Below are 15314 nucleotides of genomic sequence, written 5' to 3'. Positions count from 1 at the left end.
AAAAACCTTAGACCTTCGACTTAGTGTAAGGCCTGAGTTGGACGCTCGAGTTGGGCGTGCAGCGGGGCGGGGCGTGCGGCGTGCATGTGAAACAAATGCAAACGTATAGGAGCGGCCTTAGTTCACGCTGCTCACATCACTTGTGAGCCCGACGCCACGCTGCACGCCCCGCCGAACGCTCCGCTTCGAGCGTCCACTCAGGCCGTAAGGACTTAATGTAGATTCTGTTTCCAGGTCATCTGCGGGCAAGCAGGTGGACACAACAGGGTGCGCGGGCGGCGCGGGCTCTGAGAAAGACAAGCAGGCGCAACATTGGGAGCGGAGAGTGAGGACGCTCAAGTAAGCAAAAAAACGTATTTCAGGATGGCCCGAAAATACGTTGACGAAATATTTTTCTTACTTACACATCAACGTATTATATTCAAAAGATACGAAGCAGCTGAGCGCCTACATATGAAAATCAGAATTACAACAAGCTCCGCCATCTTGATCTTATTACCTACTTCATGGTCTGTTAAATGAAAAGCCATGTAAGATTGTCTGTGGTTTAACTTTTTTATTATATTCCAGACGTCTACTCCACGGATGGCAGGCTCTACGGGTGCCGGCGGCGCCAGCTCCTCCTGACTTGGAAGTGTGCGGTGCCCACTCTGTCTCGGTACGGCTGAGAGACCCCAGACTGACGCGAGAACAGCCTCCTATCACCAAATACAAAGGTAATACAATAATGTAGAAAATCTAGACGTCTGTTTAGACCACGGGTAGCAGACCAACCAACGAGCAACCCATCACCAAATACAAATGTCCACTGTACCTACAATAGACGCCTGGTCCACTGATGGCAGGTTCTATGGGTGCCTCCTGACCCAAGTCAGGACATTTCCGAAAGTGTGCAGCGCACACTCCGTCGTCGTCGCGGGTCACTAAAGTGACGTACGAATAGCCAGCATCTGCAAATACAAAGATAATTGCACAATATTCAGACGCCCAGTCCACGGATGGCAGGCCCTGTGTGTGTGTGCAAGTTCCCGACTTGGAAGGGTGCGGTGTGCACTCAGTCGCCGTATGGCTGAGATACCCCAGACCGTCGTGCGAGCAACCTCCCAACCACCAAAAGCAAAGATAGTTCAATAATATTATTTGGACGCCTAGTCTACTTAGGCTTACCCTTATGACCCCAATCTGGCTTGAGAGCACCCTCTCATACCAATATTCAGACGCCTATTCCACGGATGGCAGGCTCTGTTAGGCTACCTGACGTAGAGATTTACTAAAAATTTTCAATATTAATTTAATTATTTGCGTGAAAATATTTCCTCGACTTTCATAAAGTGTTTACTCAACAGCGACGTAAGCGGTGTTCACACCTAATTTTTTTGCATCAAGAGATAACCGATCTTTTAAATGTTACAGTGGAATGGTCATCCCGCGCCGACTTCTCCAACGTGTGCGGCACCCGCGAGGTCCCCTGCGCCGTGCACGGAGCCACACGGGTCCTGGCGGCGGGACTGACTCGCGGTCGGCGTTACTTCTTCCGCGCCGCCGCCGGAAACCTGCGCGGCTGGGGCGCGCCCGCCTGCTCTACTCCACGAAGCGTTGTGCCTAGCAGTAAGTTAGATAGAGACATAAATATAAGAATAGAGACGAGGGACACAGTATACACTTCACCGGTGCGGTGCCTGCTTTATTGCAAGAAGCGTGGTGCCTAGAAGTAGTGTTGGCCGAGACGTTAATGCAATTGACCATTTAGCATTACAAAAACCGTAAACTGTCACAGTCTGTTACGGTTTACGGTTCAATGTGTAATAGTTTATTGTCAATTGCAATTCATGTCCGGTCAACACTGCCTAGAAGTAAGTTAGATACAACCAAACAGATAAGAAGAGAGATAGACAACTTCCCAGGATTACTTCGCGCAGTCATGTCATATACCGACAGTGACTTATGGAAACATTAAGGGTCGGTCGTATCAAATCGTCTGTCATCATGCAGGTTACCACTAAAACGTTCGCTAAATTGTATGTTTCGTAAGTAGACCATTGCTGACACGTTAATGAAAATACGAAGAAGTTTTGAATTGCGCCTTAACTATAAAAAAGGATTAAGTGATTTTGAATCCATGATTGTCAATGCTGGGGTGAAGCGTTTGTCGCTACCCATATATACCTATTGGTAAAACTGAATTTATGATGGTCAGCGTACGTCAGCTTCTAGCAAATTCTCTCGAATATTTTTTCGTAGATCGTTCCTAATTCTAAGGCATAAAACGCACTCCGATTAATATCTTGCGGTTTCAGAACCGCAAAAAGTGAAACGTTCGGCATAACGCTTCAACTGTTGTTTACTCTGAGAGTACGTCTGAATGTCTGTCAAGTTAGACCAGTTTGACAGCACGGGCTTCCCTCGAATGCGGCTGACCCAACGTTCGGTATGCTTCATAAGCGCACGCACTTACAAGACTGATACCGCAAGAAATGAATCGAAGTGCGTTCTAAGCGATGTGAATTTGGTCGCATGTCAGGTTGGCGCGACGTGTCGACGCGCGCGGCGCGCGGGCCGGCGCTGGAGGCGCTGGAGGCGCTGGCGGCGGCGGCGGCCGGCGCGCGCGCGCGGCCCGGCGCCGCGCCGCCCCGCCTGCCGCGCAAGAAGACCGCCACCATCCGCCAGCTCTTCACGGCCGCCAGCAAGTTCCAAAAGAATCTTAGAAGGTACGACTTCCCGCCCTGGCCGCGTAGCCGACGTGCATATCGTTCACGCTCCGTGGCGAACGAAACGTAACTGTCACAGTCGCACTAATATGGAAGAGTGATAGAGAGAGATGGCTACGATACGCTACGGAGCGTGAACGATATGCACGTTGGCTACGCGGCCTGGTGTGTCCGACACCGTTTCCGGGAACAGCGTAGTATTATAAGAAACTGAAAAAGGATCCCTATATAGAGCGTTCGAAATGTCCTTGCCTCACTCAGACAGGGTACTCCTGGCATTAATAAGTGGCATTCGAGAAACAGAAGGATGATCTGATTTAATAATTAGTTATGGTAATGATCTTCTTTGCTTGAACTATGAACTTCTTTTTCTATTTTGCGGGTCCCCCTTTGTTTTTATTACAAGATCAGCCAGCAAGTTCCAAAAGAATCTTAGAAGGTACGACTTCACGCACTAGTGTGTCGGACACCGTTTCCGGGAACAGCGTAGTATTATAAGAAACTGAGAAAGGATCCCTATACAGAGCGTTCGAAATGTCCTTGCCTCACTCGGACAGGGTACTCCTAGCATAATTGGTACCTATAATAAGTGGCATTCGAGGAACAGACGGATGCCGATTCTGATTTATTAATTTGTTATGGTAATGATCTTCTTTGCTTTAACTATGAGCTTCTTTTTCTATTTTGCGGGTCCCCCTTTGTTTTCATTACAAGATCATTTGTTTAAGAAGCGCTGGTGGCCTAGCGGTAACTTGATCTCCGGAGATCGCGGGTTCAAACCCCGGCCCGTACAAATGAGTTTTTTTTATTTGATATTTACCAGTCGCTTTCAGTCAAGGAAAACATCGTGAGGAAACCAATAAGGCCTAGTTTACCGTCTGGGTTGGAATGGAAGGTCAGATGGCAGTCGCTTTCGAAAAGACTAGTGTCTACACCAATTCTTGGGATTAGTTGCCAAGGGAACCCCAGGCTCCCATGAACCGTGGCAAAATGCCGGGACAACGCGAGGAGGACAATGATGGCAAGATCATCTGTTTCCGGATTATTTAAATAGCCTATATGTCCAAGCGACCCGCCCTCTCACAATTCTAGCCCAACAAATCTCTAAATAAAGTTCATCTACCATTCCAGGGGCGTCTATTTGGCATGTATTCTGTACCACGAAGACAAGGTGCTAGTGACTAGCGAAGAGTTCCTACCGGTGATTGAGGTCGACGAGACCTATCCTACGTGTATCTACACAGACTTCCACTGGCTTATGAAGGTATGTCTGAAATTCTCAATCATCATCATCCCAATCATAGAAGGAGGGGGAGGGGGGATATTTAGATAGGTATCATAATGCTATAGATAGCATTTTGAAAAACTGTGTTATGTAGCATTTTGATTTGAACTTGTGTTCCAAGGAAAACATAACTAGGTAAATTGAGACTTCCTCACCCTTCACGTACGAACGAAACCGCGACTTCGTCATAAACGAACGATTTGTATAAGACGTTATTGCTGAAGAATAATTTGTACCTATAGCCAAGATTAAGAATAAAGTTATACCTAGTTGTAGACTTGTAGTAACCGACGTAGTATAAAAAAAAACTACTGGAGCGTCCAAAGAGCAAACCCCACCAATGCCAAAAATAGTTTTTCTGCCCTCCGGGCGGAAAGCGTCAATTTTGCTCCCGCTGCACTAAACGAAGTTGCCGCTTTTCGCATCCGTCGAGCAGAAAAATAGTATAGGCACCACGGGAGGAAACGTAGGACATTCCATCCCCCACCTATTCGGAATCTACTGTTTCATTTGTTTGTGATTCATTTTCCGTTAAGGATTTGTAGTCGTTTTAATCAAGTCGAAACTTCTTTTTATAGTGTTCCGCATTTTGGGGAAACAGTAATAGCGATCAGATATATTTCCCCTTTGGAAGTATTCTTTTCTATCTCTAGTAATTTCTTTTCAAAATGAGTGATGATAATGTGAAATACTTCACGTTCATGTTCTTATATTTTCAGGTGTCATGTGCATGGGACGACGTGAAGGCACTTCGCTCCGACATGGAGAAGCACACGTCGTCGTCTATCCACTTCCGACTGAAGCTGCTTACTGCGTGTGCGCAGATGCAGTCCGCACTCTGCATTCAGGATCTAGGTAAACATTACCCCCTTATTCATAACTCTGTAAAATTTTCTCTCTTTCTAACAAATACATATGTTAAAATGATGAATAGGGACTTAGGTACCAAAAAATCTAAACATTACTACTCCGTATTTCGATTTTCTCCTTCTGAGGATTGTTCTTTACTTACCTCCGTCGTCCCTTAAAAATTAATGCTCAAGCCAGTAAATCCTTTCATTCCCTGTCTTGACAATAATGTACTGACTGTAAAATTCTGACTATATTTGTTTATTTGACAGGTCAATTATACCACAAACCGCTGCGAGACTCGCACGGCACCGTGGTGCTGTCCTGCGTGAACAGCGTGAAGTCCGCCAAGTCCGTGTCCGCCCTGAACTCTCGCTGGGCGCCGGTGTCCAGGCTGCGGCGGCGAGTGCTGAGCGAGGACAACACTATTGGAGAGCTCCTAATGGCATCTGTGCATGAACAGATTGCGTACCATCAGGTAACTATGCTGAACTGGTCAAAAAAGGAACAGAGTCCGTATCCGCCTTCAACTATTGGGCATCAGTTTCTAGTCTTCGATGACGTCTGTTAAGCGAGAGCTCTTTTGGAGAGCTAATAGTATGTGCGTGAACAGATCGCGTATCTTCAGGTAACTATACCCGTGAACAACTTTAAGTCCGTCAAGTCCGTCTCCGCCCTGAACTCTCGCAGGGTTTCGGTATTCAGACTTCGAGTGCACTTGGACAACACTTGGCGATCTAGTGATTTATATGAGCAGATCGTGTACTATCAGATAATAATGCTAAGCGGGTTAACAAAGGACTTGGTCATATCCATGTCTGACTTGAACTCCTCTGCTGGCCCGGTATCTATGCTTCAAGTGACTGCTGCTCACGCGGGACACCAGTGCTACATAGTCTATGTTGCGGTTTAAGCGAGGATAATAAGAATAAATATAGGAGTTTAAGAATATTGAGCTAGTGTAAAGCGAATTCGATTGAGTCGTTTATCTATCTCGTGGCCTCATTAAATTATTTATCAGCAGATGAGAAGTAGGAATATCAAGCGTCGCAGTGTTAATCAATAATCTATTATCCATCAATGGAGTTGCAATAAGGGTCACATTCTCTACCAGATATAATGATGTTATGAACTAGATGATCTAATTGCGTCTTAGATGTAGTGTTGATGTCGCTTTTTTTTTTTATGGAGGATAGGTAGGCGTTTGACCACGATCACACCTGATGGTAAGTGATGGTGCTGTTTTTGTTTTAAGATGCATCCAGATCCAGATTTGGCAAATGCGTCATGAGCGCGCCATTTGCGAATAGCTTCGCAGTGACTCTCAAACTAGCTCTTTCACTGATTCCTTTGTAGAGAGGCAATATAGAGTACTCTCTCCGGGCGGGTGTTATGCCTGGGGACCGAAGTCCACTGAGAGTTGGTTAGAAGTTGTATATATAGCAACTGACATTCGAAACTCCGTAAGCGCGATGCAGCGCTCTATATAACTACATTCTAGCTTGCTCACGCCATCTGTTAGGATATTGTGGCACGACGTCGACAGTGACAGCGGAGAGGGCACAATCCGATGCACACGTCACACGTTGTTAACATATCACGTAATGTTTGCCAGGTGTCGCGGGTGCAGCTGCCGCGAGGCCTGTACCTGGGCTACCTGAAGCTGCAGTCGTCGGTGGAGGTGGTGCGCATCGTGGCGCCCGCGCGCACGCCCAACGTGCCGCCGCACACGCGCGTGCGCGACAACCCGCACGTGTCCGCGTGAGTACTGTCCACATGTCGGCGGCACCGTCCGCCGCCCGAGGCTGTACCTGGGCTACCTGAAGCTGCAGTCGTCGGTGGAGGTGGTGCGCATCGTGGCGCCCGCGCGCACGCCCAACGTGCCGCCGCACACGCGCGTGCGCGACAACCCGCACGTGTCCGCGTGAGTACTGTCCACATGTCGGCGGCACCGTCCGCCGCCCGAGGCTGTACCTGGGCTACCTGAAGCTGCAGTCGTCGGTGGAGGTGGTGCGCATCGTGGCGCCCGCGCGCACGCCCAACGTGCCGCCGCACACGCGCGTGCGCGACAACCCGCACGTGTCCGCGTGAGTACTGTCCACATGTCGGCGGCACCGTCCGCCGCCCGAGGCTGTACCTGGGCTACCTGAAGCTGCAGTCGTCGGTGGAGGTGGTGCGCATCGTGGCGCCCGCGCGCACGCCCAACGTGCCGCCGCACACGCGCGTGCGCGACAACCCGCACGTGTCCGCGTGAGTACTGTCCACATGTCGGCGGCACCGTCCGCCGCCCGAGGCTGTACCTGGGCTACCTGAAGCTGCAGTCGTCGGTGGAGGTGGTGCGCATCGTGGCGCCCGCGCGCACGCCCAACGTGCCGCCGCACACGCGCGTGCGCGACAACCCGCACGTGTCCGCGTGAGTACTGTCCACATGTCGGCGGCACCGTCCGCCGCCCGAGGCTGTACCTGGGCTACCTGAAGCTGCAGTCGTCGGTGGAGGTGGTGCGCATCGTGGCGCCCGCGCGCACGCCCAACGTGCCGCCGCACACGCGCGTGCGCGACAACCCGCACGTGTCCGCGTGAGTACTGTCCACATGTCGGCGGCACCGTCCGCCGCCCGAGGCTGTACCTGGGCTACCTGAAGCTGCAGTCGTCGGTGGAGGTGGTGCGCATCGTGGCGCCCGCGCGCACGCCCAACGTGCCGCCGCACACGCGCGTGCGCGACAACCCGCACGTGTCCGCGTGAGTACTGTCCACATGTCGGCGGCACCGTCCGCCGCCCGAGGCTGTACCTGGGCTACCTGAAGCTGCAGTCGTCGGTGGAGGTGGTGCGCATCGTGGCGCCCGCGCGCACGCCCAACGTGCCGCCGCACACGCGCGTGCGCGACAACCCGCACGTGTCCGCGTGAGTACTGTCCACATGTCGGCGGCACCGTCCGCCGCCCGAGGCTGTACCTGGGCTACCTGAAGCTGCAGTCGTCGGTGGAGGTGGTGCGCATCGTGGCGCCCGCGCGCACGCCCAACGTGCCGCCGCACACGCGCGTGCGCGACAACCCGCACGTGTCCGCGTGAGTACTGTCCACATGTCGGCGGCACCGTCCGCCGCCCGAGGCTGTACCTGGGCTACCTGAAGCTGCAGTCGTCGGTGGAGGTGGTGCGCATCGTGGCGCCCGCGCGCACGCCCAACGTGCCGCCGCACACGCGCGTGCGCGACAACCCGCACGTGTCCGCGTGAGTACTGTCCACATGTCGGCGGCACCGTCCGCCGCCCGAGGCTGTACCTGGGCTACCTGAAGCTGCAGTCGTCGGTGGAGGTGGTGCGCATCGTGGCGCCCGCGCGCACGCCCAACGTGCCGCCGCACACGCGCGTGCGCGACAACCCGCACGTGTCCGCGTGAGTACTGTCCACATGTCGGCGGCACCGTCCGCCGCCCGAGGCTGTACCTGGGCTACCTGAAGCTGCAGTCGTCGGTGGAGGTGGTGCGCATCGTGGCGCCCGCGCGCACGCCCAACGTGCCGCCGCACACGCGCGTGCGCGACAACCCGCACGTGTCCGCGTGAGTACTGTCCACATGTCGGCGGCACCGTCCGCCGCCCGAGGCTGTACCTGGGCTACCTGAAGCTGCAGTCGTCGGTGGAGGTGGTGCGCATCGTGGCGCCCGCGCGCACGCCCAACGTGCCGCCGCACACGCGCGTGCGCGACAACCCGCACGTGTCCGCGTGAGTACTGTCCACATGTCGGCGGCACCGTCCGCCGCCCGAGGCTGTACCTGGGCTACCTGAAGCTGCAGTCGTCGGTGGAGGTGGTGCGCATCGTGGCGCCCGCGCGCACGCCCAACGTGCCGCCGCACACGCGCGTGCGCGACAACCCGCACGTGTCCGCGTGAGTACTGTCCACATGTCGGCGGCACCGTCCGCCGCCCGAGGCTGTACCTGGGCTACCTGAAGCTGCAGTCGTCGGTGGAGGTGGTGCGCATCGTGGCGCCCGCGCGCACGCCCAACGTGCCGCCGCACACGCGCGTGCGCGACAACCCGCACGTGTCCGCGTGAGTACTGTCCACATGTCGGCGGCACCGTCCGCCGCCCGAGGCTGTACCTGGGCTACCTGAAGCTGCAGTCGTCGGTGGAGGTGGTGCGCATCGTGGCGCCCGCGCGCACGCCCAACGTGCCGCCGCACACGCGCGTGCGCGACAACCCGCACGTGTCCGCGTGAGTACTGTCCACATGTCGGCGGCACCGTCCGCCGCCCGAGGCTGTACCTGGGCTACCTGAAGCTGCAGTCGTCGGTGGAGGTGGTGCGCATCGTGGCGCCCGCGCGCACGCCCAACGTGCCGCCGCACACGCGCGTGCGCGACAACCCGCACGTGTCCGCGTGAGTACTGTCCACATGTCGGCGGCACCGTCCGCCGCCCGAGGCTGTACCTGGGCTACCTGAAGCTGCAGTCGTCGGTGGGGGTGGTGCGCATTCTAATTCCCTGGCTTCTCCCGCCTCTTAACTGAAAAACACCCTTGCAGCATAGTAATTAATAACGTTTCTGTTAGTGAAAGTATTTTTTTATCGCTCAGTTGCTCTAGGTATATTAAATTTTGTTTTTGCTTACAGTGAGGAATGGGACTTCCTAAAAACACAAGCGGGCAACCCTTCATCCGAGGACCTGCAAGCGATCCCCGCTCTCGTAGCCATGGGCAGCCAGGAGAGGCCTTCCGAATCTCAAGAGATGTTTCTGGACCAGATCGCGTCCGCCTCCCGTCGGCTGTTCAAGGAAATGGACATTTCCATAGAAACTGCTATCACCCACCGAATCTACGACCTTGAGGTCATAGAACTAAATAGCGATGTCAGTTTCATCATGCTATGTCCTCCGGCAGAACAAGCATGCTCGGTACCCGGCCAAAAAGAAATATTGCTTCAGAAAGGCGATTTACTCAGCTTACCGATACAAGCATTTGAGATGATACATCTTCAGACGTATCACACTAACATGTTAAACAAATACTCTAAACTTAGCTGCGTTTTGGAGCTAGACGTCGCTTTAGCCGCCCATTCACATCGAGAAGCTTTCTCTAGCACAGAGCTTCAAACGGCCAAAGAGCGGCTGACCAAGCTAGAGGAACTCCAAAATAATTTAAACACTATATGGAAAGCTGAAAGATGGCTCATGGATCTGATCGGTTTCGCTAGAGACAAAGACAAAGCTGCCCCTAGCTCCGGCATATTGCTCAAATACGTCATAGAAAGAATGCCCTCGCAATCCAGCGTCGACGGTTCCGACGCGGAAAATAACGAAAACATCATGAAGGTTGACTTCCTACAAATACCATCAAGGGATGGCAAGATTAATAAAACTTCCCCCGGGAGAGGCTCCTGGCCCGGTCCGGCTGGCAACGGAAATCACGCAAATCTACATCCAGAGTTCAGCAAATCAGAACAACAACTAAGTCTCGCCCCTCGACAAACTTCCGTCTCCACTCTGAACCTCAGCACTTCGCAATATCTCAACGCTGAATCAAACTTCTCTAGAAAAGGTAGCGCGGATTCTCAGTACACGCAATCAAGCGTGAGTAACAATTTCATGAGCAGCAATTCACAATTCGACGTTAAATCCCCAAGCTCACATAGTACCAGCAGCAATCGACTGCCTCCTTCTCGAAGCGAAGACACCCTCGTGTTACAAGAAAATGAGCCTAAACCCAGACCGAACAGTATTAACGCGAGCATGTCTACAACTTCCAGCCCCCTACTCACAGTAAAAGGCTACTACCCTGGAAGCATGATCAGCGTAAGAGCTAAAGGTATCGCCTCTGAATCCGCTCAGAGCTTATCAAGCGACTCCGAAAGCCAGAGCTGCCCTATAACAACAGCAATTCCTTTAAAAGTCCGTCCTCAACTAAAAAATAGAGCTCAACACGTGATCGCGTCTAAAAGCATGACTAACGTGAAGTCCACCGATGTTGAATTTACGGATACCGGGCAGGATATGTTCCCTAATAAGTCTGGGTCGTGTGTGAAGCGACAGACGTTGCTGGAGGCTCAGGAGGAGGAGTATCACAATAAGGTTCCCAAGACTGACGAGAGCAGGAGCGGCGACGAGGAGCGGCCGCCGGACCAGCCGGGGATACTGCAGGTCAGTTATTTCACTTTTAAATCAAACGCACAAAAATTACACCTGTCATTTTCAAGACTATTTAGTGAATATCGCCTTGCATTTGTTTTGTATAGGGAGTATTACTGCAAAGTCCTGCCGCCAGAGAGCAGCACTATCACATCACACACCATAGAGTAACTTATACATACTATACCTTAAAATAAATAATAATAATTCAGCCTATATACGTCCCACTGCTGGGCACAGGCCTCCTCTCATGTGCAAGAGGGCTCGGGCTATAGTCCCCACGCTAGCCCAATTCGGATTGGGGACTTCACATACACCTTTGAATTTCTTCGCAGATACCTTAAAACAGTTTTTTGAGTGATTTTCACTATAACATTGATGCATAAAGGCGGTTTTTTTACAGCGAAACTCGTAAAATCTAAAATTAGGCCTATTTATTGCTTGAATATGCAAGAGTGATAGAGAGGCAGATAACGAGATTTTGATTTTTGTGTTCCGTGGTAGGCCCTCAGTATCTGGTAGGGGCGCCCGGCCCCTAAGACGAGTTTTGCGTAATATCCCATACTAGACCATGAAGTTTCACATGTATTTTCTCATAGTCTCCGCATAGGGAAATAAGAAGTAAGCATAGAGTGCTCACTCCATACTGGTGTATTTTGATACCAAAACGTTTATTTTGTTAAACCGATTTAACGGGAACTTATTTATATTTTCAACTCCTTCTGCTTGTAATATTAGTTGTAAATTGTTGAGAAATACAATGTCGTCGGTCGCGACACCCGGGACATCTAGTGTCAAGTAGCGATACTGATAATTCCGCTACTCGATGCTGTTGCCATCGATACTCGATGCTGTGAGCCATCTCGACTACGAAAATAATAAGCGTTTTTGGTGCCAAAACCGATGTATAGAGTAAGCACTCTATGCTTACTTCTTATTTCACTATCGTCTCTGTCAGCTCTATTATGTTCAAATCTGGTTCTATTCACCATTTCCCATTGTTGCAGGTATTTGCCGCGTACGAGACCGGTCTGGCGGCCGGCACGTCGCTGAAGCTGCACGTGACGCCGCGCACGTCCGCTAGGGAGGTCATCGACCTGGTGGTGAAGCAGCTCAACATGGCCGCCGTGCTCAAGGGCAAGCCCGGCCCCGTGTACGGCCCCGACAAGCTGCACGACTTCTGTCTCGTGGCCGTCATCGGAGCCCGGGAGAGGTGCCTCCGGGACGACTTCAGACCGTTGCAACTCCAAAACCCGTGGAGAAAAGGCAGACTGTACGTCCGGCTCAAGCATGATGTGCTAGCGGCGCTCCAACATTCTGCCAAGCAGCCGGCGTTCATTTAAAAACATTGTTTGTTTTAAAAAGTGTGTCTATGGACTTTTATATTTTTAAATAAATAATTTCATAGTCTTAAGTTGATTTCTGGTGCCAATTATTTTTGTTGATGCTTTAATACGATAGGTAAATAAAAGTTGTGAGTACTTTAGTGTGTTTACAGAATTTATGGTGCTTCTCACTGTAACGGGATATAACCGCTCTTTCTATCAAACTTTCCGCACCTAGTTCTAGACAGGCGTAGTTTTGTCGCTTTCCGAAATATAGTTGGGCCGGCCGTGTCATTAGAAATTGGCCGAGAGAAGGATACCTTCAAACATCACACAAATGAAAGGGAGAATATATTTTTTCTAGTGATACGAATAGCTGGCCAAATTATAGCTTACAGATTTAGATCGATTTCAATCTCTTGTCGTTCTCTTAACAAATCTAATTATTTAGGACTTAAGGTACAATAGTGTGTGATTCTGTGACTTCAATCTAGTTAGGGTAGTGATGTGTGCTCATTATTTTGGAATTCACACTATAAATACCCTATTGATAAATGTCAAAATTGTGATGAACGTATCATAAATTACTTATTTTCAAACAACACTAAAGTTACAATTCATAACATAACCCTACATCTAAACACCAAAGGAATGTTTGGAACTATCAGCTAACTTCTGACTAGTCCAAAGAAAGAGTTTAAATAGTCGGAAGTTAGTTAAATTATATTCAGAATTAGGAAGAGTAAAATGACAGCAGTATAAACATTCATTTTGTGGACAAGATTTCATGTAAAAAAAAAATACTTAAACCGAAAGTTTACTAAATTAAATTATTGAAAAATTTATATCTACACCATTAGGGCTAATAAGATAGTCGGTTCTTTATCATTTGTCACCATGCCTGTCACGTTCTAACAAGTATTTAAGTGCGAAAGTGACGGAAAAATGGAACTATGCTGTAGGGAGTACCATCATTATAACTATGAATCCATACCTCAAATTGCTCTTTTTAATTCTGAATATAAATATAACTATACATCGAAGTGCCTGGTTAATTTGAAAAACATAGAAGTCATATCACGTAGGAAAACAGGGTGAAGAATATATATTTTGTGACACAAACTCCTAAATCACAGTAAGTAAAATATCGAAAACTAATTTACTAAATCGAAATTTAAAACTACTTCAAGGTCTTGTAATATGAATCTAGATTTTTTAAAGACGCTCAGCTTGTTTATCGGTTGTTAAATTATTATAATCTATTTTTTATTAATTTGGAAGTTTTTATGTGAATAATATTTACTTCCACTAACTTTTAAAAATAAAACGTCTTTTTTATTTCTGAGAATGAATGATAGTGCGATATTTAAGGGATATTACGTGGATGCCTGTACGTCAATATTTGTAAAGATATTTATTTTATATTTTTAATCGTTTTATCTTGTCTGCTGTACGTAGACACAACTTCTAGTTCTTTTCGAACTTAGTAACAAATGCAATTTTGGATAATGGTTTAGGTTTTTTTTGTGGATACCAAAAAATGCAAATCGATATGTAGGTAATAACTATCAATTTATGATTTTAATACTTGTAACCCATGCTAATACTTCAAAAATATCTGATTAAAAATCAGGCAAGATATCGTACTAAAATGATTTGAAAATATGTAGGCTAATTCACCCATAGATCTCTACCGAAGTATTCTTTAACTATTAATTTTATATAGCCATATGTTTTATTTTCATAGCAATTTGTAGAACTATAATGGAATAAATACTCAAAATAAATTAGTACCTACCTAAGTAGGTACGTTTTGTTTCTATGGGAAATGTATATTTTTGTAGTTAGCCATTGTGTACAATACTAAATGTGTAATGAAAGATTGTGAAATAGATATAATATAAATAAATTAAATATTATCAATGATTCGAGCCATACTTAGAGAGGGATTGCAATTGTTGTAACTACGAAGCCTAACTTAAATGTCTTATGAAAATATAATAGATTTATTTTAGATTATTATATTCACCCGTCTGTCGCGGTATGTGTACACTTGAGATCGAAAGTCCTTTACCAGATTTAAACCGTGACGTCGTTGACGTCTGTTTATTTTACTTCTTAATTCCCTACCTAAATGAAGGAAGAAAAGCTTGTTATTCATTAATATTGTTTTTTTTTTTGGAAGAACCGCAGTTCTACCCTGAAAGGGCTGAAAGTGCCGCATGCACTCGGTTTATATTAAACATATTTTTTTAATTCTTTCAAGCCTCTGCGACATGTTTTGCGGTGCGCCCAGCTATACAGTGAGCTGCGAAATTGTATGGAAAAATTATTAATGAATTCATTGATAAAGTCGCCCTGCACTTTTGCGGCTGTGGCTGCAAGTTTCCATTAAATGACAAATGTACGACTTCTAGAGCGAAACGCGCCGCTCCATGTGAAACAGTCCGCTTATCCATAAATATTGCTTTCCCTCAGAGAAGAGTCCTTATGCTTAATTTGCATAAGTATGGACTTTTCTCTGATATAAAGATTATAAAGCACAAATGTGCAATCACGCGTAGAGAACGATCGATATAATCTTTGGTTATCAAACATGTCATAACCGTTTATTTTGCCTGGTTGTTGAAATTTTTTGTTGCCCCCGGACCCCCCGGTGGATATAATTCATCTTATTTAAGATAATATTTGTGATTAAACTACGTAAAATACTGATAAAGAACTTTTTAAGGTCCTGAGTGTACGTTAGAACTTAGACAAGTTGGAATTTAACGTGATGCACAAAAATAAATGTAATTCAAATCTTTTCTTGCGTTTTTATTTTCTATTAACCTAAGTATTCGGTCAGGCATAGTGGCCATATACGGCATCTACTTATCTACTACATTAACATTATACGGGTGATCAGTGCTTTAAAGTGTTGCTTGGTACTAGCACAAGTAGCCAGCACTCATTTATACTTAAACTTCAACATTTATTCAGCAAATAGGCAACAAGGGCACTTTTACACGTCAACACTGAATTTACATACAAGCAC

At 48.2% G+C, this 15314-nt stretch overlaps 1 protein-coding gene across 1 annotated transcript in view; it reads left to right on the top strand.

Moving 5' to 3' along the window:
* Nucleotides 1-15083, top strand: part of LOC133521900 (ankyrin repeat and fibronectin type-III domain-containing protein 1-like) — a 69434-nt gene extending 54351 nt beyond the window's left edge. Inside the window, exons 6-15 of the mRNA XM_061857020.1 lie at nucleotides 235-339; nucleotides 571-716; nucleotides 1414-1608; nucleotides 2522-2708; nucleotides 3840-3972; nucleotides 4713-4848; nucleotides 5115-5320; nucleotides 6458-6603; nucleotides 9443-10964; nucleotides 11960-15083. Of these exons, the coding sequence (XP_061713004.1) occupies nucleotides 235-339; nucleotides 571-716; nucleotides 1414-1608; nucleotides 2522-2708; nucleotides 3840-3972; nucleotides 4713-4848; nucleotides 5115-5320; nucleotides 6458-6603; nucleotides 9443-10964; nucleotides 11960-12295 (3112 nt within the window). The 3' untranslated portion in view covers nucleotides 12296-15083. The remainder of the gene's footprint in view (nucleotides 1-234; nucleotides 340-570; nucleotides 717-1413; nucleotides 1609-2521; nucleotides 2709-3839; nucleotides 3973-4712; nucleotides 4849-5114; nucleotides 5321-6457; nucleotides 6604-9442; nucleotides 10965-11959) is intronic.
* Nucleotides 15084-15314: the final 231 nt, after the last annotated feature.

Source organism: Cydia pomonella, chromosome 10, assembly GCF_033807575.1.
Source record: "Cydia pomonella isolate Wapato2018A chromosome 10, ilCydPomo1, whole genome shotgun sequence".
NCBI lineage: Eukaryota > Metazoa > Arthropoda > Insecta > Lepidoptera > Tortricidae > Cydia > Cydia pomonella.
This window is presented reverse-complemented; position numbering and strand designations above follow the sequence as displayed.